The 26,003-nt window shown below is 42.0% G+C and overlaps 1 protein-coding gene across 4 annotated transcripts in view; it reads right to left on the reverse strand.

Moving 5' to 3' along the window:
• Positions 1-26,003, reverse strand: part of nlgn2a (neuroligin 2a) — a gene marked incomplete at its 3' end in the record, with an annotated part of 103,494 nt that overhangs the window by 39,684 nt on the left and 37,807 nt on the right. For 3 of the 4 annotated variants that reach the window (XM_083910593.1, XM_083910594.1, XM_083910595.1), the window contains one exon: positions 12,519-12,668. In XM_083910593.1, coding sequence (XP_083766719.1) covers positions 12,519-12,668 — 150 coding nt within the window. The remainder of the gene's footprint in view (positions 1-12,518; positions 12,669-26,003) is intronic. The other variant, XM_083910596.1, reaches the window with a different exon arrangement.

The following is a 26,003-nucleotide window of genomic DNA, read 5'->3' on the forward strand; positions in this document are numbered from 1 at the left end:
AGAGTGGAGTCTGTACAGTGGAAAAGCGCCATCAAACACCTAATGTTAATGTAAATTACATGCACTTTCAGGTACACAGGGCTTCCTGCAGACTCTGTCATCTACAGTTATTTACTTGTTCGTGGTAGTACTAATACTAATACTAATACTAAGTGTTTTTGTTATGAGACATGTTAGTTAAAAGAACCAGCAGTGGTTTTTGATCCTTTATTTAGGAGCAGAATCTATAAATAAATAAAGATGCTGAAAGACTGACAGAATTCGGCCACCAAAGCTTAGAATAACAGGTATTTTCATAGTGAATAAATTAAAGTTAATTTTTCATTTTGTTGACTTTTGATTCCAAAGTATCCCTCTTACTACAACCACACTCACGTTTGAAGCCGGGAAAAAAATCTTTTATATTTTATGCAAACAAATAATATTTAAACCAAGCTAGATTTTTAGTTGAATTATGAATCCAGTTAATTGTAGTTTTCATTATTGTTTTTATGGTTAAAAAACCCCATAAAAGCGAAAAACACTGAAATCAATCATGTTGCTGTTCTTAACACAATGCATAAACATTATATGCCTATACATCCATGCTTGTTATAATGCTATCGAAGAAAACCGCATTGGGGAGAATTGTCGTTGTTTTATCGCTCAATTCTACGTTAACAGCCATCTTTACGACCTCTCATTTACAACCACTTTACCCTATGAGTGCTTCTCAAAGCTCACACATTCACACACTGAGGTCAGTTTGTGTGTCAGGGTGCGACAGCGCCACCTCCTCAGCACCGGAGCCCGTACAGCTCTTCAGAGGATATCACATCGCCAACAGTGGTCGTCGTAGTACTATAGTTTCTTTACCTTGCCACTGTGCACCCACATCACATACTCATGCATTGTATATAAACCCACCAAGGGCGACGTGGCTTCATAAGTGTGTTCATTACTAATTCAAGAGTGGGTTGTTATGGGCAAGACCGTCGCATGTTCATACACTGACAAAAGCCACAGTGTGCAGAGGACACAAGAGAGGACGCTAAATGTTGCACCAGGCACACAAAACACTCATTCCCCGTCCACTTAAGTACGATTAAAGCTTGAAATGACGCGTGCATTTCTGTTCTTGTTTCCTGGAAATTGCACATAGGCAGAAGTGCAAGCATTTGAGGCGCTTTTTATTTGTATGTGTGCAGGAAACGGCCTCACACCGAGGGAGGGAGGGAGGGGGGGGGGGGGGGAAACAGGCACATTTGACACAGCAGCTTGAGCTTGTTGTGGCACCACTTTAGAGGTGCCATCTGCCTCATTCAATACTTCAACAGATTACAGGGCTTTCCATATGAAAACATGAACTGCTAACAGCATGTCTGTGTCTCTCTCTCTCTGTGTGTGTGTGTGAGTACACACGTCATTCACGATGACAGAATCGTCTGAGGCACAAACGCACGTTTATTATCGTCCATCCATGCATTCTGTGAACGCAGCTCATTTAGCTCCGATTGGGCAAAGGTTGGTTTTTCTGGGTTACGCTGATTAATTCCCGAATTAGCTCCAGCACCGAACTAATGAGAGGCGTTCACTGCTCCGTCCTTGATCAAAGCAGCAGCACAGGTAGAAAACACACACACACACCACCTTTTTATTTTTAAATATTCATAGCCCATTCCATCTCACCTATGCATAAATTCTTTACTATATTGACCTGGGGAATATGTGCACACGCACTCCCAACACCTTTAGAAGTCCACATTAAGATTTCAGTTAACAGAACAGGTGTTGGAACAGGTGGGGGAGTAAAAAGGAAAGAGTTTCACGTTATATTAAGCCGCTATAAAATCTCAGCCAGGATAAACCCCTGTGTGGGTTGTTCAGGTTAAATAAAAATATGTTTGTTTTTTTTTTCATTTAACCTGAAAATCAAGAAAGAACATTTTTTATTGAGTGCCTCATTCTCCTGTCCTGCATGTGGCGTTCAGGTCTACTGAACCCCGAAGGTAATAAAAGTGTGGGGAAAGGTCTGCTGTGTACCTTCGCTCTCCGATCCACTCTTGATTTTCTACGGAGCCCCTGAAGTGACTTTTTTAAATCTCGAGTTTCAAAGTCGAGATCTCGAGTTTCCAAAAAAAAAAATTTTGTTGAAAAAAGAAAAAAAAACTTTTTTGGAACATTTTTTGTCTTTCATAATTTTTTGGAAACTTGAGATCTCTTGCTCTCTCTCTCTCTCTCTCTCTCTCTCTCTCTCTCTCTCTCTCTCTCTCTCTCTCTCTCTCGCTCACTCTCACAACTGTCCACAGTCGACCTGAACATGGTGCAATTGATAATGTCTGAGCGGGTGGCAGTCAAAACAAACTCCAGATCTAAAATAAAAAGTTAAAAACGAAATTAATTTCAACCAAAAAATTACAAATTTTGAAAAAAAAAAAATTCCCATTTTTTTTTGGAAAGTCGAGATCTCGAGTATCCAAAAAAATGATGAAAAAAAAAAATCAAACTTTTTTTTTTGGAAAGTCGAGATCTCGACTTTGAAACTCGAGATTTCAAATATATTTTGTTGTTTAAAAAAAAAAAAAAAAAAAAAAAAAAAAAAATCAGTGGTGTAGCAAAGCCTGTGAGATATTCCAAGCAGTCAACTCAAACTGCACTGCTTACATGTGACACCACTATTTCACTGCATGTGTGCTTGGGGCTGATATATTTTAGCTATATTTTGGCGTCTGTGTGGAGGAAAAAGGTGTGTGTGTGTGTGTGTGTGTGTGTGTGTGTGTGTGAGAGAGAGAGAGAGAGGAACTCTTGCTGTTCTGGCTCTGGCTGGAGAAGAGAAGAGAAGAGCAGGTGTAGCCTTGATCTCACACAGCTCACATCATCTGTTCCTCAGCCATCAAGTTAATACGGAACAGCCTGTGTTTGTGGAGAAAATGTGAACTGAGGTGAACTTTATTCTTCTCTTTTACTTCTCTTTCCTGTTACTTTATGTGTGTGTGTGTGTGTGTGTGTCAGGTGTCCTATTGTCCTGGGTACCATGATGATGATTTTCCCCCCTGTCAATCACTCCTGCCCTAACCAACCACGTGGTTGACATGCAGCAGTCCTGTCCTTGACCTCACGCGCTGGAAAATTTAAATTATGTGCATTACATTCTTTGTGTGTGTGTGTGTGTGTGTGTGAGAGAGACAGGAAACGAGGTGAACATCTGACATGAGTAATGGAGTGTGGACACACTCTCTCCTGGCCCCAGGTGCTATTAGTCAGGCTCGATGGGTAGCAGTCGTAGGTAAGTTGAAGGTAATAGTGAGAGTGAGAGCGTGAGATCCAGCAGAAGAGAGAGGTAAAACGTGTCAAGATGCTCAGCTGCGCCACGGCCCGAAGCCTCATCCGAGAGAGAGGAGCGAGCAACTGGAGCATCAGGACGATCTGGATCTTTGCGGAACCAGAGGCAACAGAGCTGCCACAGACTTTATCTCCATCTGTTTCCATTCAAAATCTGTACCATTGTTTCCCAGATCTTCATATGGGGACCGACTTTTGAGAGAAACACTTAATATAAATCATCACAGGAGCAGATTTCTGCACATTAGAACGTCTCTGACTCTTTAACTGCCATTTCTCTAAGACCTTAATATTAAAAGTAAACCAGACATTTTCAAGTGATATGATTGAATCATGAATCACGACTTTATTTGAAGCATGGCGAGCAATCAGAAAGTGTCCCTGGTCGTTATCTTGTTGGCAGGCTGTTAAACTGACATGTCTCTCCCTCACAGTTGATTACCTCAGAAATGAGTTTTTGTGGAGGCATTTCTAAGATGACATCATCACTAGGTTTGTTTTAATATATTTTTTTAAATACTTATACAGTATATAGGAGCTTAGACGGAAATATTACTGCAGGATCCACAGCAGACAAGAGGCAAACTGACAACAGCATCAGTGAAAGCAGGATGTAATGAAGTCACACAAGTGTGGCACGTTTTGATGGAGCGATATTATGACAAAACACTCAATTTACCCGACTGAAACCCTCCCTTCTGTCGCTCCTCTCCCCTGCGACGCACACCTAACAGGTGACGGCGTCTTCCTCACACTCGCTCTCTCGGGATTATTGAGGAAAAAAGCAGAAATATTATATTCAGGAACGGTGAAGTCGAAGAGCCGGGAAAGCTGCGGCGGCAACGCTTTCTATATAGAAACGATAAATATTGCAGTGCTATTCAACTCACCGTATAGATTTTTCCATTCAAACAGTGGATTCTCCCCCTAGAATTGCAGCTGTTGCTTGTTATGTCCTGTATTGGCGCTTTTCCATCGCACAGTTCGAGCACTACTCGACTAGGGCTTGGTATCAGGCACAAGGTTTTCCATGACGGCATCGTACCTCCTCAGCTTGAATGTCGAGGACATCGCTAGCTCGGAGCTAGGGCTCGAGTAATTAGAGTAACTTGATTACAAATAACAAAGGCAAAAACCTCAGTATTTGTTTAATTCCTATCTCGCTCGTTATGCGGCCTGTTCAGTGCAGTGATCGTTGTTCCAAACGGCACATCTGGATTTCAGCTGGCACGGCGGCGGAGACGGAGCGTGAAACGGCCCATAAAAGGCAGAAAATGTCCAAAGTGTGGGACCATTTCACGCTTAAACAAGAAGCCAACAAGGTGCAGCGTAACCACTGCAAACTACAACTGGTGTAACCCACAACAGCACGTCCTCAATGATTCAGCATCTGAGCCGGAAGCATGCAGTTGCTAACGCTGCTAATTGATTGGTTATCTCAGGGGTGTCAAAGTCAAATGACCTGGGGGCCAATGAGCGTTGAGTGTGATCAATAGGGGGCCGTCCTAGAGAACAAAAAGTGGGGAAAAAAACAACTTAGTTACAGGGCACTTCCTGTATGTGGCGGATGGTCGAAATTCACCAAAGCGCCAAGGGTTGCCGCGGTCTCGCCGCTTTGAATCCGCAAAACCTTTCGACAACTACATAGATTTGTAGAAACGTACGTAGATTTCCTACGTATATTTGTAGGAATTCGCAAATCGCCAAAATGGACGGCAAAATTCAAAAAGTTCCGGGAAAATAGGCGGAACTCAATGTATGCTGAAGTTATCGGGCACCTGTATCGTGGCGAATGGGATGCCATGGTCACGCCTGAATCCGAAAAACCTTTTCGACAACTTTGCTAGCATTGCTAACAAACAATGTATCCTGTCACCTGGCTGGCAGCTGTGCCTCAGCGAACATGATATTAAGTGGTGTCACCTGTGGGTTATCTGATTTAATGTCGCTTACTAGGGCTGCAGCTATTGAATATTTTTGTCATCAAGTATTCTAGCGATTATTTCGCGAAATCTGGGTACAATCCATAATGGAAAAGCGAGAAAAAAACAGGGAGAGTTGAGTTGAGTTGAACCATGCTGGAACTGTATAATGGAAAAGCACTATGACTGTCTTGGCTGCTTGCAAACCTGTTTGTTCTAGTCCTGTGACACAAACAAACAAACAAACACAGAGCAGACTCTGTGCTGCGCTTGCATTTCCACTCCCTCGGCAGCCAGACTTTATGTCAGTCTAAATATGAAGATGTATGCGTTGGCGTTTTGGTTCCCCGAACAACTCCCCTCTCCCACCCCCACCCGTGCGGCCCTGTGGGAGAAAGTGAGTCTCCAAATCCCAGTTAGAGTCTCCCGAGCACCTCGCGACGCTTCAAATGGCTGTCATCCTCTCCATAATGATGATCCATCCCTGGCTATTATCAGCTCACGGTTCCTCACTTACAGGGCTGATCGTTTGACATGTGAAACATACATCAGCATAATCTGTCTCATAACTCTCGGTTTTTTTTGGTTTTGTTTTAAGAAATTTTGGCCTCAAATTCTCCAAGAAAAGCAGGACGAGATAAAAACAAATTACACTGACATTGATCTGCAGAGTCTAACCAAATTGTAAACGTATTGAATTAAACTTGGATTTTCTTTTCGAAGAAGAAGGATTCACATTCATAATAATGTAATAAACACGGGACATTAAAGGTTTGAACTGTCCATGAGGGTCTTGCACACAACACACAACAAGGAGGCCAATCGTGGAGAAAGTGCAGCTGAAAGAGGAGATCGTTGCATGTTGTGATGAAAACTAACACATTTCCAGTTTAGAATATACAGCCTGAAAGTGCCTCAGACTGAAGAAATAACCACGTGATCCAGCAGATTTCAATGCCCTGTCGACCCAAAGGGAAAAACAAGACAGTTTCCACCCCGATTGTCTTCGAGTCACGTCATATTGCTTTGAAAACAATGACAGTTGTCCCTGCGAGAGACAAAGGAGGAGGTACGAAAGGAAAGGAGGTGCATATCAGGTGAGAGATCAAATCCACGGTCAAACAGAGGGGGACAAAAAAAGAGAGAGAGCTGCCTGAATATGCCTGTAAGTGTGTGGGGAGTGGGGGAGCGTCTCACCTGCCTCGTGGGGAGAAAAAAGAGAGGAGGCGCTAATACCCTCACAGAAAATAGTGGACCAGTCTGTCCTCTATCTCAAAGTCACAGTCGACAACACACTCGGCGAGAGTCTGTGAGGCAGAGCCATTTTTTTTTTCGAGACATCCGATTGTGTCTCACACACGCTCTTTTATTTATGCCAGGAGAACATCTCGTCTTCATAGCAGCTGGGTCTTCGACCCGCAAGAGGACGGCTTCCGACGCTATGATTGCGGTCTGCTCATGAGCCAAAAAGGGTCCGTTCTCACGGCTCCACATAATGCAGCGCATGCACAACTGTGCCGTGGATGAATATGGGATCCAGTGCACGCTCAAGAGCAGCTCTACAAGTGTTATTTTTAGCATCAGCCCTCCCTCCCTCCCTGCTCCCTGCCCTCCCTCTCATCTCTTTCCCCACTGTCACTGCTCTCATCTCTCAAAATCGCTCAGCCAATCTCATGTGCGGCGGCGGCGGCCAGTATGTCCACGCAAGTGTTGCGGCACTGGAAACAGCTCCAGGCCTTTGTATGTGTGCGTCTCTCTCGCTTCCACCTCTCTGCTCTCATCATCTCTGTTAATGTCTGAACACATCGCCGTCTCACTTTCATCTCCCTCCATCTCCCTCCTCTTGAGCTTCCTTTTCCCTGCTGTCTCACGCTTTTTTTTTGTGGCAGCGGTGGGATATAAAAAAAAACCCTCGCTGGGGGGGTAGGGGTGACACGTGCACTGTAAGCGCGTGTCTGTCGCGGCGACATCAAAAGGCAAGGTCAAGTGCTCAGCGAGGGCCCCCGTGAAGCTTTTCATTACATATTTAACTCTGCAGGATTCCCCGCAGAGACCTCGGAAACGGAACGCGCCTGCCGCTCCGTCCTCTCCTCCGCAGAACACTTCAGCCCCGCGTCTGCCGCTGAGGGAGCTCGTCTGTCTGAGAGCGGGGAGAGACTACGTTTCCATATTAGCATATGGATGGAGTCAGATGTGTCCTGTCCATGCGAATGACTTCACGGTGTTTATAGCGTACGCGTCGCGCCGGCTGTGCCGGTGGGGGCGGCGATTAAGCAACGCGCGTCAGTGGAGACAGACAGGGAGGAAAGATCAGATCTATCAGTCTGCCAGATGGAGGGAAAAGATTGAGAGTGTGGGTTTCTCTATCCTTGACCTACATTAGTGTAATTCCTGTCTGTGTACACTTGAATTCATTTGTTTGTTTGTTTGTTTTAAAGCTGTAGTGTGTGACTTTTCAATATAAGGGTTACAAAAACGGTTTTAAGCCTTTAAATGCTAGCTTTTTGTCATTTAATGATGCCACCATGTTTTTAGATACTACACCACCAGAAAATATGAATTTATTTTCAATATACTACATTGTTATTATTACAGCCTGGGATATGTAAATGACCTTCCTAAGAAGTTTTCTTTGCATTATTTTTTGTGCAGTGCAAAATACTGACACTCACATCACTTAGGACAAAAAAAACGTCCTTTTAAAAGGAAGCTATAAAATAATATTCTACATTATTCTTCCACTTTCATTGAGCTGATTCCTTTTCACCTAACATCTGACTTAATTGTTGATGTCAAATACTATTTATTTGGTAAGATTTTAACCCTTTAAATGCCAGATTTGTTGCATGATACCACCATGTTTTTAGATATGAATTGTTTTTAATATACGACATGTAAAGTATTTTTTTGTGTGTTAAATTATTACAGCCTGGGATATGTAAACAATTCCTAAGACGATTTTCTTTGAATAATTTTTTGTGCAGTGTAAAATACTCACACTCACATCACTAAGGACAAAAAACCTCCTTTTAAAAGCAAGCTATACAATAACATTCTACATTATTATTTTACTTTCATTGAGCTGATTATTTCACCTTTTAATTTTTCAACATCTGACATCATTATCAATATCAAATACTTATTGATTTTTAACTATTTTAACCCTTTAAATGCCAGATTTTTGTCATGATGCCACCACGTTTTTAGAAAATAAACACATAAATAGTAAATCCATGTCATTTACAAAGGAATTATGTCAACAAAGTGACTAAAACTATCTATCGATTTGCATCTTTGCACCACAGAGAAGAAAGAGACGCTGCTGTGATTGTAATGCACCAAATGTGATGCTGTGACGGGTTCAGAGTGGATGGATCTATGGCCAAACTGCCACGGGGAGAGGAGATCGAAACAGGCAGCAGAAATAGTGAAGCACTGAGCAGGAAACGCGGAGTGGAGTGAAGGAATAGTAGGGCAGCTGACGACGTCGTCTTTCATGCCAGCAACAGGGGTGGGAGGTGTAGAGTTGGACCATAGTTCTTGTTCATTTGACTTATTTCAAGAAGGAATATAATGTATTGCACAGGCTCGGCACAGCACAGCGCTATACTCTGTGAAACGATCCTATCACGCTGAGAATGTGGTCATTAAAACTGTGGACCCTGTAATTTCTTCCATCTACAATAGAATCAAATTCATTTCCTACAGGATTCGGGCCGTAACAGGGTTATTTAATCATTCAATAGACTCACTCCAGGCTCCAGATGCAGAACAGGAGCTCTGTGTCACCAACCGATGCACAAGGAGGATCATAACACACCATAGAGGCTTTAAACCGGGCTCTGCCAACATCAACTAAGGATAACTAACTGATTTTGTCCAAAATGTAGACAAACAAAAGCATTTATCAACAGATATATGTCATTTGGGAGATAACTAAAACACATTCACCTTCTTAATCTACTTACTTCTTGTGTGTTTGCATACGACATCACCATTATATCGTAAAATGAGCATTTGTTGTGTTGCCATTCAGTTCAAGGATATTACATCCCTGTACATTTTCTCATTGAATTATTGCCAAGTCCTCCTACACTCACAATATTATCTTTAATTACTGTTTTCTAATAAAATCAGTATTAGAGTTCAGTCGCAGCGGAGAATTTGCTCTTTTTTTCTTTTGCAATCTGTCCTTCGTTCCCAGATTATGTCGCGAATTCGCTGCAACGCATTCTGATGAGCTTATGGCTGCAGCCGTAACATTTCTGTAATCAGGGTTATTACAGACTGGGCAGAATAGAAAACGCTGAGAAGCTGCACGCCTGTACACAGTTTCCATTTTTTGGGCCTGTTTTTGCAAATTGAGACAAAAACTCAACCAAAAGTTATTTTAAATATGTTTTATAATGTTCAAGTTTCAAATTTAGCACGAAAAATCTGCAGTTCGACTTCTTGTTTTTCCTCCATTTTAAATTAATGCACTCTTTTGACATGCAGTAAATTGTAAATAAATGCCAGATACTGAACGTTTCTGACCCTTTTATGGTGAAAATAAGCAGGCTTAGGTGTTAAAGGTGCATTATGTAATAAATCTAAATCAACTGGCCATAAAATCCTCCTAATATGTCACAGAGACTCAGGAATAATGTTCATATAACAAACTGAACTCACCAACAACAACAGTACAGACAAAATATTTGCATTTGCAGACTGCAAATCATGTTTATGTTTCGAAATCATGTTTTGGCATGAGGCGCCACCTACCGCCGTCTGCCAATCATTGCAGTCGGTAGATTCTCAACTGCCGAGCAACCATGGGTTGCCAGTTACGTCAGAAAACGAAACCTAAAAGACCTCAAAAAATTTTGAATTTGAATGTAGTTACCATTGTTGGCCACATTCTTACATATGGCACCTTTAAAGGTGATATGTGTTAAATATTGTACAAGAGCAACCCGTTAAAACGGTGAAAAAATCCACTTATTCTCTGTTTTAGCGAACGTGTGTCTGCTTTAGAGCAGCAGTTGGAGAATCACGCCAAATAACGAGAGGATCTGTCAAAGCAATAACAACGGACAATAGCGCAAATTTGTTCTGTGGTCCAGCATTTTCCGAGGTGAGCTGCTCTCCGCTCGCTCCGCTGGTGTCCTCTGCACACAAACACTAGGCCCGCCACATAATCACGAGCTCAAATGACCACATGTCGCTCCAGTGTCAATAATTTCTGTGTTTCGCGTCCAAATCTCAGGCACAAAGTGTGTCAGTCTGCCGAGGCGCAGGACCATAAACCCAGCAGGAGGCCTTACAGCGGATCCACACAGCAGACACTGATCCTCGCCACACACTCGTGTGCATTTCTTGCTCCCATACTGACTTTGCATGCCTCTGCTGTTTCTGCCAAGAATACATCCATCATTTGTCATGTGAGGGGCAAAAAAAAAGATTTCCGCCCACCTCCGATCCTGGCCAAACAGTGGCGGATGGACGGTGGTTAGCTGCAGCTGTCTGTTTGGACATGAACGACCGCTGCTTCAGTTTGCTTTCTCCATGAAGGAAAATGCCAGAGGAATATGGTAAAGTGAGGGAGGTGTGAACATAAAAATACTACAAACTCATCAACAGAAAGGAATACCTCAAGCGTGCCTGCGAACAGAGAATTTAACACTTTACTTATCTATTTTACTCACTTTATTGCCTTTAACAACTTAACTCCGGTGACTAATCCTCTTCTTTAGATTCCAAGATTATTTTCTTTTTCGTACAAAAACACCCAAACTGCAGTCAACATACACTATATGACTGATTTGCTTCTTCGGATGCCGTCTATTATTTATTCAATTTTCTGGCTATTAGGTCCTGTCACAAGTTAATTATATTATGACAAGATCGGCGAATAAACTGAACAACTCTGTGTACTGTATTAGACGGGGTCCATTAAGCCACATTAAAAGGAAAATGTAGGTTGCAGTAACTCTTATTGTTACAGCTTTAGCTCATCGGGTTTTTTTTCTCTCCCAATTTCTTTAAGATACTGTTTCGTTTTTCACCCGTTTGAATCCTTTTAAACTGAATATTGGAACCAATTCCTTGCTCAAGGTGGATTAAAAAGCACAAAACAGCAATTCTGTCATTGCACAGGAGTCATTGTTATCTATGGGATGTTCAAAAAGTCATATTTTCTTTAAGAAATGTCACTATATTGATAATTAAATGACTTAAAACAACCCTCTGACAGCTAACCGTTGCTCAGTGAGCGCACACATGTCCACACTGGTTTCCTGGCAGCTTCATGGATTTCTGGTGATTTCAGATTATAATATTTCATCATCCACTTGAAGCAAAAAAAAAAAATGCCGACAAACTCAATAAGCATGAATTGAAAACCAAACATTTAAAGTAATTATATGCAAATGAAAATCTGTCAGCAAAGCACAGGCCATGTAAGAGCATGTGCGAGTGATGACCTCACTCTGTGACTCATGAAACACCACTTCCTTTTCCTTTCTCCTGCTTCCTTACAGCCTTACATGCTCCTCCTACCTCCTTCTCTCCTCTCTCCTCAGTGGAGTGAGACAGAGCACGGTATATACAGTAGTATAAATTACTTTTTAAAGTGATGTTTAATGTCTTTTTTAATGCTGGGGGTGTTTAAAGGTCATATATTTGGGCTTTTTTCGTCTTCTTATGTGTTATTGTGATTAAATTATGATGAATTGGCGCGATAATGACTATAATAATTGATAATGTGGTTATAATTGTGCAAAAGTCACAAACTAGACAAATTCAATCCGATTTCTAAAACATTATATAGTTTATATAGTTGGTGAAGATGCAAATAAATGTTTTTTCTTCAAATTTCCTATAGGGTGTGGTGGGAAAAAAATTATATAAGGCACTCTATACTGTACATAATTATGGCCTCTCCGTTTTAACATAGTAATGGAAAAATCTAAGTGAATCTAAGGGTTCACTGATGAAAGGAAGTGATGGTGGAAGTGGCCGCAACGTGAGGGTTTGTGGGAAACCAAGATAATCAAAGGAAGGAGGAGGAACAATTGCAACGGCGCTGTGTTGAGACTGGGAAAATGTTCAACAAAGGGAAATCTATAAGAGAGCGAGCTCTCATGATCAACTCATGCACCGGTTGCCATTAGATGGATGAGTTGCATTGATGTCATCCATCACTTAATTAATCAATCCCCGAAAAACGCACGAGTCTGCGAAGAGAAAGCGACGCGCCCCCCCCCCGGGCGCCGGAGCGACAGTTACACTTACCGAGTACGCCGAGCCGGTAGTTCATGGTCACCACGATCACGTTGCCGTACGCAGCCAGGACGCTGGCGTCGAACATGTTCCCGGTGCCTTCCATGTAGGAGCCTCCGTGAATAAACAGCATGACGGGCTTCTTCCTGCGGTCGCGGATATCTAAACACACACACACAGACAGACACACAAAAGATTAGAAAGCAGGGACCGGAGAGCAGAAAAAAAAAGTCAATAACTCCATTTATGCCTCCCTTATTCTCTTTGATCACACATTGTGTTATTCCGTAATATACCGAGCAAACAAATTGCTCAGCTGGAGGAAAAAAAACAACAAAAAAAACAGTATCGTATCAGCGTCTGAGAACTGTACTGTTCCTTGCGGCTGGATTTCAGCTCTAAAAAAAAAAAATGAGTTTGAGGTAATTTAGATCTCAGGCAATGATTCAAGCAACAAGCAATAACAAGAGACACCCCTGCAAGAATCTAATCAAATGTTTCCCTGTGATTAAAGCAATAATGCCTGGAGAAAATCACCGGGTAGCGTCGCGTATTATCGCTAACGTGTATATCACAGCGTCTGACAATCTTTATTTCGCTTGATTGACCACGACTGAAACAAAAACCAACGCAAGTGCATCGGTGAGAGCGCGAGGCCCTCACACAGTGTGTGTCTGCACAGCGAGAGCTTCAAGTGTTGGTGTCAAGGTGCGTGTCCCCCCAAAAGAGCTCTTCTGCTGCAGGAGAGGTGATTTAACAGCATGTGGAAAGGCACTCTGGGGGCAGCAAAGCAAACAAAAGCAACTCGGCACCACAGGCACATTTAACGGCTAAAAAAACACACAAGTGGGCACATATTAAAACCTGTCGGAGTAACGTTGATGTCTGACGATGATTCCGTGCACAGTCGACAGATAATGAAAGGCCACTGGCTCTTAATATATCACTTCTGCAATGAGTTTCTATCATTTTCTCATTTTATTTTTGCACCTTGGTACTTGAAACTCCTCTGAATGCAAATTGCAGTTTGCCCTGAGCTGCGAGGACAGCTACACCAACCAATTTCTGGGTCTGAAATCCCCTGTGGGAAAACTTTTAAAAACACAGTTTCTTGGATGCTATCATTTTCTTTTTTTTTTTTTTTTTTTTTTGCACTGGCACACATTGTTAGCAGATCCAGCCTCGGGGTAAAACAAAAAATAATACAGGGGGGAAAGATAATGAAAAAGTTTTACAGAAAACTGTCATTTCTACCATTAAAAGACACAACATGAGGCTTAGGTTTGAGCCGCTGCCTTGTGGAACACAATCTATCTATAGAGCATCGTGCAATCTCATCATGCAACACACAAATCCACACATCGACAGCGTAAAAGCGTCCTCTTCATCAGCCGCATTCATAAAAACGAGAGAAACAAAGAGAGATCATTTTACCGGTTCGCCAAAGATCCCGAGAGAAGCCAGATGTGAATCACTGCTATAAAACAAGCCTTGAAGTGAGTAAAGAAGAAGAAGACGTGGCAACGGAAACTCAATGGGACAGAATCCAACACACTTACGAGCTTTAAAAATCTTTATTTTACATTCATTTATTGCGACGTCAGTGTTCTCAGGGGTCGAGGGCGTCGGGTTACAGCGGGTGTGGAACGACGTCCGCTGTGGCTGTTTCCATACTCACAAAAAGCACCGTGACGGTCAGACACGTTCAGTCTGTCAAGTTGTGCGATAGATTATTCGATTTAAAAGTGTGTCTGAATAACTTTACTTGAAAGCTAGAAGTCACAATTGTGGTGTTAACAAACGGCAAGTGAGGCTGAGCTTCCTCTCAAATGTCGTCAAATATGTCCTGTGTTGTATTGAGTGCAAATTTCAATCCTAAACGTGCGCTAGAACGCGATGAGAACGTGTCACTAGTTCATTTAGCATGAACCTTACGTGATTTTCATATTCCCGTAGCAGCCTGCGCATTAAAACCACTTGAAGCTCGCGGCCATGGGGCAAAATGCGGCAAAATCGTCACTTCCAGGGAAGCTCGGCTTCTCTGGTTTGTCAATGGAGCAGTGGGCGGACGCTGGGCTTCTGCATGATGATTGGATGAACGGCCTGAAAGGCGGGACCAGCTTTTGATTGACAGAAACAAACGCAACACCGCGGAGCCTTCGCTGCCTCAGGGCCTGTGTGGATTTTGTGAGCTGAGAAGTTTGTCGCCTTTTTTCATTCGTACATGTACAGTGTGGCATTTCAGTTTTACACAATTAACGCGCTTCCTTGTCCTAGTTGTTTGTTTGCAGAATTTATGTATGAATAACTGAGCCTGGAATGAGCTTCGTCCGTCACATACGACTTCTGCACACATTAAATGTTAACAATCTGGGGACGGCACTCAAAAATCATACGGAGCGGTTCTGGGTTGATTTTCAGAGAGCTGAGCTGGTGTTGAGTCTCACTTTCACTCACTGGCATCGTTCCCTCGTAAAAGCAGATCATTCCTCGGCGTTTCTTCCTCGCTTAACGTCGGTCACGAGAGTCTGGAGCATATGTCTGCTCCTGCAGCGCTGCGTGCGAGCAGGATGGTCCCTGATGGGCTCTCGTTGGCCTTTGAACCAGGCTCTTCTGGCTAAGAGCAACGACACCCCTGCCTGCCAGGAGCCCACGGCAGCATATGGCAACACAGGAGAACTGTGGCACACTGACAGCCCCTGTTGGCTTCTCCCATGTGAGTGTGTGTGTGTGTGTGTGTGTGTGCGTGTGTGCAGGCCTGAGGATATAAGAGAGCAGTCGTGCAAAAAAGCAGCCACACAAATAAATAAATATAGCAGGATGTGTTAGAATGGAGCTGAATGACACATGACTCCTTTTCTAAACCTGTTCATGTACAGCATAAATTAACACCTATGAGTCCACAAGGTTATCACATGATCTCAGCCGTCTACGTATACGTGACGTTAGCACCAGTGCGTCAGTCAGGTGCTCCACACTTGCACTTGGGGGGTAGAGAGGAATTCACAGGCAGTTGCGATGGAGAGTCGCTATGGCAACTGCTTCACTTCAGCTTCACTTTCCACACATCCCCTCCCTCCCTCCCTCTCTCTCTCGCTCTCTCTCGCTCTCTCTCATCGTCCCAACATGGGCCACTCTCACGTGGACAAAGTCTCATTGACTGTTGCCGTGGCAACATATTGCCTCTCGTGTATCACGAGCCCCCGCGATGCCCTTCACCGACGTCTTCTTCTACCTGAATCTCATTTCATTAGCGGGCAAATGACCACACACACACACACACACACACATACACACACACACACACACACACACACACACACGTCTCTGTATTCTGCATCAGTACATGATTCTGCGTCAGTGGCGTCATGGGAGACGGAATGCAGATGCACTCGTGTAGCCAGCCACGCCCTTGTGAGACACGCACGCACGCACGCACGCACGCACGCACGCACGCACGCACGCACACACGAAGCAGACTGTCACAGTTGACCTGCAGACTCTGTGTCCATGGATCAGTTTCACTGGCACAGTGACAGATAGGACTGAGGCCCTGAGGGACGACAAGTGTCTCTCTCACAACACACGCACACACACACACACGCGCTTTGTTGTGTTTATGTCACAACTAAAATTTAGCGTGCAATTCCCACAGACAGTCCAGTATTAACCCTTTAACACCGAAGCCTCAAAATGTCCGTCTATGTTAAAATAGTCTATTAGCGATTCATTTAAAATGAAGAAAAACAAAAACATTTATTTAGAAAAAAAAAACACTGTCGGTGTAAAGGAGTTGAAGTTGGGTGTTAAATGTTTAATTTGAACAGTATAACACGTATTTAAAATAAGATTTTAAATATACGACTAATGATTATTTCAATAACTAACTAAAAATGTTGATCAGTGTTTGTCAAACCTGGGAAAAAGATAATGTTCTCAAATGTCTTGTTTTTGTGATTCACTTTTAATGATTTCTTTGTTATATGGAGCAAAGAAACTAAGTAAATATTCACATTTAAGAACGATCAGAAATCTTGTTTTAATGAAGAAAAAAGGCTTAAAACAAGGTTTGTGCGGTATAGCTGTTCTTTTAAGGACATTCCTACAATTCAAATATTACGCCCAGTTCCTCAGAAATGCTCCTTTCTTGTGCCCAAAAAAAAAGGTCTAAAAGTACAATCACACACGTTATGACAATTTCTTAAAAATGTCATAAGCTGTATGTATAAAATCAGTTTTGCACTGTGGTCATTTTGCTCAAACGAACAAAAAGAAGCAGGTGCTGCACGACAGCGCGACGTCCCGTGTGCTCGTGTGCCGGACCTCGGAGCTCGTCTGGGAAATGGGACAAGATCGTATACGTACAAATCCTGCACGAACCCCAGGATGTCCTGAGATTACAGGCAGATGGTGAACGCGTCCACACAGACGTGATCACTCACTGTGACACAGCACCGCTTTTGTCTGTTTACACGTCTCACGAAGAGGGACCAGCCGACATCGTGAGACATGGGGCTGAACTATTAATTGTTTTTTTTTTATTCACGCTGATAAATATAATGATTATTTGACAGGCTGATAAACACACTTTGCTAATGTCAGAAAAACAACAACACAAAACACTTAAACCGACACAACATTCATAATAACTAACAATGGGACTTTTTTTTCCTTTTTAATAAAAAGGTGAACAGACAATGCCACCGAAAAGAAAGTAAACAACAGCAGCGAGAAAGACAAAGCAGGATGGCAGAGAGCCCCTGAGGAGCTTAGCATGGCTGCTGATCCTTTCAAGCAGAACAGAGACAATGAGATGATTAGGCCTAAACTTGTGTGGAGTGTTCCAGTTTAGCACGCCGCCCCGACGCTGCCCTCCCAGATGCCACCCTGTGGTCTCCTGATGAGACGTGGGTGTTTATCAGCTGCCTGATTAGTCGCGGGGATGCTAGCGTGGTCCGCTGCGGCGCGCGCGCATCACCATCGGGTGTTGATTTTATGGTCACGCAGAGGGACCGCAGAGGAGAGACCGACGATGTGGTGCAGCTGAAGTTCAGGGTGTGACTGAGAGGATAACAGCACGGAAATAACTTGATATTGAGTCTACATTGGTATTTTCCCCTTGTTTATTTTACTCAATAATAGCTCAGAGTAAACCACGGATTACCCTGAGCCGCATCCTGTCTGACCTTTGGGATGTACAGCAGCCGTGTGGGAGGCTGCGTGAAGTCGCAGCATTCAAAAAGCATCGGAGTGAGCATTTCAAGCTAAAAATGGTCACTTTTCCGAGGAATATTCAGTACTTTTCCGATACTTTTGTCGGACGGCAGTTTTTCCACTCTAGCGCATGCGAGCTAGTGGGAGTCATGTGGAAATGTGTGAAACGTTAAGCTCAGCAGCTTACAAGATGCATTCAATGACCTTCGGGAAATTGAATCACTTTATCCATGGTCCACGCAGGGTGTTGAGGTTAAAGGAGCAGTTTCAAATGTGCATTCAATGACCTCGGGAAATTGAATCACTTCTGCAGGGTCCACAGGGCGTTGAGGTTAGAAGTGCAGTTTCAAGATGCATTCAGGAAACCTCGTAAATTAAATAACTTCTCCAAACATACACGCAATCCGCAAACCTCTGGAAATGTAATCACTTTCTCCAGGGTCCACAGGGGGCGTTGAGGTTAGAGGAGCAGTTTCAAGGTGCATTCAATGACCTCGGAAAATTTGATCACTTCTGCAGGGTCCACAGGGCGTTGAGGTTAGAGGAGCAGTTTCAAGATGCATTCAAGAAACCTCGTAAATCCAATAACTTCTACAAACATACACGCAATCGCTGCTGCCATCTTGTGGTTATAATAGGCACTACAATTTAAGAGTCATAGCCTGAACTGATATTCAAATACTCATGCTCATCCCTTCTTCTTAACAGAGCAAAGTGTCTGCTTCCATGCTAACCTGAGCGGGAAGAGATAAAAGGGGAAGGTCCTCTTCGTAATATAAAAAAAAAACGATACGGAATCACAATAAGGTGATATGACAACACGAGGGGGCGATAACATAGCACGCCAAATTTTTCACCTCTCCCATTTACTGTCGGCCCAAATGAGTGCATTTCTCCAACAGATTCATGTCCGTTAGCATGGATGAATCCCTGAGTGTGTGTGTGTGTGTGTGTGTGATCGTACACGCAGAGGCAGGTGCGAAATAAATATTGACCTTTTACGCCGAGGTTCCAAGCTGTAATAATACGGAAATTAGTTCACAGCAAACGACGAACTGTCATCGCTGTGCAAATACACACAGGCAGCAGCAGCAGTCGTCGTGTACTGTACTCGTGGTCCAATTAGCAAAAAAAAAGGCTGCAGAGTGTTGAAAACTATTACCGCTGATATTTCCGTGTGTCCCCGTGATCGACTTAAAGACTACTTTTATAAACCTTGAGTTGGACGAGGGCGACTGAAATGAGCTACATTCAGAAAAAACGAACGACACAAGAATACAAGTGTGTGCTGCAAATGTGCTGAATGTGTGTGTGTGTGAGCGTGGGTCAATAGGAGGTCAATAAGAGGCTGATGTGGACAGAGGGCCGGGAGGTTAAGACAGATGTGTAGTGATGAATGAGATGTGATGAGATGCACAGCAGCAGAGATGGCCCACAGGCCAGAGAGCAGTGCAGAGGCTTAATCGTTAGAGCACAATAGATAAAGGCAAAGGTCCTGCTGATTGCATCTGGGACAAGTCTGTGTGTGTGTGTGTACGAGTAGTGTGTCTGTGTATACTTGTATTTGTTGCCTCAACGGTTGGTTTTACTGAAGCAGAGCCTCATTTCTGACGATTTGCTTAAGTTAAGGGCGAAGATTTCAACTGTGGTTAGGTTAAGGTAAGGGTTTATCCCTAGAGATGCAAGCACTGCGTAAAAGGGCCACTTTGCCCACGTGTACTGTGAGAAATGCAGAGTGCATCTTTGTCAGAACAACAGTTTTCAAGCCTACCATCACTCAAAATAAGTAAACTGAGTAAAAAATAACTGAGATGTTATGTCTTCCAGACTTCCACCCTGCCAGTTCCATTGCTGCATTGTTTTTCTTGGATTCGTTGGCTTTGTTGGATTGGTTTGTGTAATCTTTGCGCATTGTGACCCGCTGTATCAAATATGATACAAATTAAAACCCCTATATGGAAATAAATATTTGAAAAAAAAAAAAAAAAAAAAAGTTTGTTTGTTCAGAGGGACTAATAAAGTCTCCAGTTTCAAAGAATTGGAATTTTCTGTCATTTATTTAATGGTTTGGGCTTTACAGGATTAAAGGCGCCATATGTAAGAATGTGGCCAAAAACCGTTACTACGCTCAAATTCAAAAATACCGAGGTCTTTTAGGTGTCATTTTCTCCGCCATTGTAGCTCAGACGTAACTGGCAACCCGTGGTTGCATCGGCAGCTGAGACTCTACTGACTGCAATGATTGGTAGACGGCGGTAGGTGGCGCCACATGCCGAAACATGATTTGCCGTACGCAAAAGATTGTTTTTTAATGCAAATATTTTGTCTGTACTGTTGTTGTTGGTGAGTTCAGTTTGTTATATGAACATTATTCCTGAGTCTCTGTGACATATTAGGAGGATTTTATGGCCAGTTGCTTTAGATTTATTACATAATGCACCTTTAACTAAAGGATAGCTGTGTGAGTGTGTGTGTCGATTGATGAATATAAGAACTTATGGTGTTTTTCTTTCATTCTGATTTTTGTTTTTGTTTAAATTTGTAGCAAAATGACAGAATATTGACCGCGTTTCGTCCTCATTAACAAAAACCCGCCGAAGGATGAATGTGATTTAACGTCAATACAGTTATTCAGCTCTTCGCTCTCAAACTTAAATGAGTTTACTTTGTAAATAATATACTTTGTTTTATACTATTTCACCGGTGTTTTACGACGCATCGCTCCCTACTTTGACCTCTAGATTTGCCATTTTCTGCTTATAATGAATCTCATTCCTCATCACATCAATGGCTGAGACAGTGTTGACACTTAGAGGATCCAAAACAAAAGGAATCAAACACCAAACCTTCCCTCTGGGACGTTTTCTTGCCCGTGAATTTCCTCCATTCAGCGACGGCTGCTCGGCAGCTGACTCTGGAGTGTGCAGCGTCAGTCCCAGTGTACCGTGAGCCTCTTAACATCCTGATTAAACTGCGCATAATTACATGAATTAACAATTACACTGCCTTGTAAAAGATTTATTACATTGTCGAGCTTTTTTTTATTTTTTTTATTTGGAATCAAACAAGTCTATTACAATGCTATCAAAACCCCTGCGAAACACCTGCTCGGACGCGATGTTTTGAAAGTCTTATGGGCCACTTGTTTTCCACTTTGTGCGTGGTGGACATATGGGAGGCGCTCGCCTCTTGGTTTATTGGATAATCATATTAAGTGGAATTGATTCATGCACAACGGCAGAGGAAAAACTCTCCTCCGTGAAGAAACTTCAACATTGACTTGACTTTTGGTTTTTGTCGACGCCACTGACCATCACACGCGTGTCAGAAGACTGAAAAACACGAGTATATACACTACCGTTCAAACGTTTGGGGTCACATGTACAATTTTTGTTGCGTTTTCCATTAAAAGTCACACTTTTATTCATCAAAAGAGTTGCAAAATGAATAGAAAACATAGTCAAGACATTGACTAGATTAGAAATAATGATTTTAGAGCAGTGCTAACATCATTGCACAAGGGTTTTCTAATCATCCAATAGCCTTTAACGCGATTAGCAAACACAATGTACTATTAGAACACTGGAAATGGGCCTCTCTCTATACACCTATGTACATATTCCATTAAAAACCAGACATTTGCAGCTAGAATAATCGTTTACCACATTAACAATGTATAGAGTGTATTTCTGATTTATTTAATGTGATATTCATTGAAAAAAAGGCAAACGTATGCAAGCTAGTGGGAGTCATGTGGAAATGTGGGAAACGTGAAGGTCAGCAGCTTACAAGATGCATTCAATGACCTCGGGAAATTGAATCACTTTCTCCAGGATCCACAGGGCATTGAGGTTAGAGGTGCGGTTTCAAGATGCATTCAAGAAACCTCGTAAATCCAATAACTTCTCAAAACATACAACCAAATGCTTCCTGCTGCTGCTGCCATCTGGTGGTAATACTAGGCACTAAAATTTAAGTCATCGCCTGAACTGATTTTCAAATATTAAATCAAATGTTATATTCATCGAAAAAAAAAGTTGCTTTTCCTTCAAAAATAAGGACATTTCGAAGTGACCCCAAACTTTTGAACGGTATTGCACAAGAAATAAATGTCCGTTTGAAGAACTCTGTGCTGCGACCGCTAAACACTGACCTCGTCAGGTAATCCGGCGCAGATACAGCCATCACAACGCTGGGTCTCTAACGACACCAATATCGTTTTTAAACTAGCAAAGCTGTTAGTTCACGCCACATTAGTTCTAATGCATTACCACACACAGGCTTTCTCCGTCCGCCTGAGCTTTTAAACAGAGTCTGAAAGATTCTATTCTGACACCGATATTCATTTGCACCTCACAGCTGCTCACGCTCCCCCAGAAACCAAATCAACAAAGTCCAAAAACATATAATTCACACACAAATCTCCTCTTCAGTATCAAAGCTACGGATAATATTGATCCCCACGTTAAGACAGAGGCAGCTGGTTATTACTGCGGTCGTTTCAAAGCGCTGAGCATCTCAAACCCTTTTACTTTTTTTCTCTGTCTGCGGAGCTCGACGCCTCCATTTTCAGCAGCAGATTTAAGAGTGGGTGAGGTAAAAAAAAAAAAAAAGTGCAAACAGCAGGAATAAGAATACGTGCACTGAAGCGTTTTAAAAACAGCTTGCTCGTATTTGTCACAATAAGATCTTTAAAAAACACGCACAAGCAGCCTTTCTTTAATTCTCTCAGGCTCTCTTTCTTTTTTTCCGCTGTCCACTCACTCACTCAAACACACGGAGCCCCCGAAATGACATAAAAAAAAATAAAAAAAGACGAAAAAAAAATGTTTTTTTTCCTCGAGTTTCAAAAATGAGATATTGAGTTTCCAAAAAAAAAAAAAATCAAATTTATTTTTTTTGGAAACGAGGATTTTTTTTTGGAAAAATATTTTTTTTTTTTTTATATATTTTTTTGAAAGATCTCGACTTTGAAACTCGAGATTAAATTTATTTATTATTATTATTTTTTTTTCTCATGTCACTTCAGGGGCTCCGTACAAACACTCACCTCTTCACTGGCCACCAGTGAGTGCCCTCTTCTCTTACTTCCTGTTGCTCTCAATCTATTCCACAATCTCGTCCCCCAGCAGCTGCCGCCCTGGCCTCGCTCGTCTGCCCTCGCTTGTTTGTTGTCTGATCTCCATTTTCTCTGCGATTCCTTTATTTTCCATCTCTTGCTACTTCTCCCTCCCTCCCTCCCTCCATCTTAATCTATCACCGGGGCCGGCGTCGTGCTGTGACTTGTGAACCCGCTCCGGCACATCCGAGCGTCCGATGCTTTACTCCAGCTCCACTGAGTCGTACTCTCGCTTCTCTCTCTGTATTTGTTTTCCTCTATCTTCTTCTTATCTCTCTGTCATACGCTTCTACACACTTCTACTGTTAAATTATATCTCTGCCTCTTTATTTCCCCATCCGTGCGATAACTAATGACTGGATTAGGCCGACTTTTCGTTTTTGCTCACTATTAGGGAACAGATCAATTCCACAAATTGAGCAGGGGGACGGGGGGGGGGGAGAAAACACACAAGAACACACACAAACGCACACAAAGCCATTCTGTCTTCCCAAATGCCACCGCGACAAAGACGACACAAACGCGGGCTTTGTGCTCGATTCCCCAACTGCTGCTTCTCTCTTTTCCCTTCATAACAGACTTCCACATTCCTTTCTTTCAGCCTCAAGCCTTTTGGACTTCACTTAACCTCTGCTCCTCTTTCTCGCTCTCCCTTTATTTCCCTTTTCTTTAAGCGCGATCAGTGACAAAATGCAATTTCCTTTTGCCCGTCTGAGTGTCTGCTCTGAGTGTCCACTCAGTCAGGAACTACTGAGCAGTGATGGAAATGCTACTTTAAACAAGTCATTTGTTAGAGTTACTAGTTACTGCTCCCAAAAAGTAACTGAATTAGTGAGTTACAAATTATGGTAACACAATAGATTATAGGGAACACATACTCCCCATTAAGTAGGTGTTTATTAAATTGGCTGACAGCCATTTTCAGCACAGAATTCCAGAGTGTTTTACAGCATTTTTACAGATTTTTCAAGACCCAAAAAACAGTGTGTTCTATGACGATGTAAACACCGAAACTACGAAAGGAAAGAGGAGACTCTCTTCTTTCATCAGAAGGTAATTGGCAGCAAACAGCTGTATTTGAATTGACGTCAATAGATGTCAATGTCAGCTGAGACTCTACTGACCGCAATGATTGGTAGAGGGCGGTAGGTGGCGCCACATGCCAAAACATGATTTCAAAACATAAACATGATTTGCAGTCTGCAAAATATTTTTTTTTAATGCAAATATGTTGTGTGTACTGTTGTTGTTGGTGAGTTCAGTTTGTTATATGAACATTATTCCTGAGTCTCTGTGACATATTAGGAGGATTTTATGGCCACTTGCTTTAGATTTATTACATAATGTACCTTTAAAATAATATAGTAAAGGGCTAGTATGCGAGTTATATAAGTCAATCATCCTCACAGGAAGAAAAGTGAAAAACAACAAAAAAATTGCCTCTCGCTTTAGAGATCGCAGCTTCAATAAGCTAATAATTAAAGCAATGTGCCACATATTTTGGCAGTAAAAGTAACTACGTTATCATGATTAAAACATTCGTTACTGAAAAAAGTATTATTTTAGTAACACCGTTACTCCTACTATGACTGCTACTAAGTAAAACAACAGTCAAATACATAAAACCGTTCATGAAAATATCAATACCTAACATACTAATAACCAAATTTACGCCAAATTCAGTTTCCCTGTGTGGTAGAATTAAAATATTCAAAGGGTTGTGTTATCAGTGCGTCACGTGGAAATGAATGCCGTGGAGGAGGTTATCGTGCCGACTTTTAAGGTGCATAAAATGTCAGCTCTTGCAGTGAGCAACATCCTCCCATTCCACCTTAAAAGTGGCACCGTGCCTTTGAGCGACACAGCAAATGAAATGATTATCCTCTAACTTGACTAATAAAGATAAAAAAAAAGAGGCAAAACATCCTTCTATTCATCATTCACACTTCATCCGGACTATTATGCGTCCATATTGCCTGCTGTAAATTTGAAAAACTAGCTTAGCTACATTTTTATGGGCCCGGCCGATTGGACGAGCTTGACCTCCGTCTGTGCTTCTGTTCTGCATTATCTCAAAGAAACTTTACCTGGATGAAATACTCTCAACATGATTATACATCATTCATCAAGTCAGTATTTATTTTTTTTATTATTTATCACACATTCAGAGCGACATACTGTGCATATTTCTTTAAATATAAACACTTAATCTTTATTTTTTACTGCTTAAACGTGACCCTGGTAACTGTGCAGTACCTTGAATACTGTTTAGACTCCTATAATAGTGGCATTTTAACAATTTTACTTGAAGAAATGCATTATTTTAAGACATAAAAGAGCATAAGAGATAAAGGAAACATGTTAATCCTGAGTGCTCCCAGGTGCAACCATGGTAATTTGCCGTTGGAATAATACACAACTCCTTATATGGACATCCTGGGGTGTGTGTTTATAGGTCACATATTCAGGCTTTAAAAAAATATAAAGCAGCAATAATTGTGCAGAAGTCTCAAAATGGACAATTTTCCATATATTTTTTTCCAAATTTCACAAATTAAATCAGATTTTAAACATTTTGAGTACTTTTTGCTCAGGTGTTTTTCTATAGTTGGTGGAAATTAATATTTTTTTCATCAGATTGCTGATAGATTGTTCGGAAAAAAACAAACATATAAGCACATTCTTATTGTCACTGTACGTTTAGTACATAGTAATGGAACAAAGCAGCCGAAATGCTCTGTGTTCTAAGGGTTAAACTGGCTTCAGTGCAACAATCGGGCAGCCATTGCAACCTTGAATCATACTTCTGCACCGTTTTGAACCTGCATTGCAATAACAACGTTCAGGGCTAAGGGTTGCTGTTGTTCTTATTTTATATAGAATCACCTTTAAATACATCTGTGCTTTGAGTCAGAGGCTAAATTTGGACTCAACAGTTTGAATAGAAGCTGTAAAAACGACAGTATTTGTGCGATTTTTGGAAAACATGCACCATGTGGAACAGCGTGAAAATAGTGGTTTTCAGAAATTGAATAATTAATTTTTTTATTTTTTTTTTACCATGAATGATAATTAGCTTGTTCCATATTTAACCCTTTAACCGCTAATCCTCGGTCTCCTCCTGCATCTACGTTAATATCTCAAAGACGAACGATGGAAAGTGG

The sequence above is a fragment of the Microchirus variegatus genome (assembly GCF_963457635.1).
Source record: "Microchirus variegatus genome assembly, chromosome: 2".
Lineage (NCBI taxonomy): Eukaryota > Metazoa > Chordata > Actinopteri > Pleuronectiformes > Soleidae > Microchirus > Microchirus variegatus.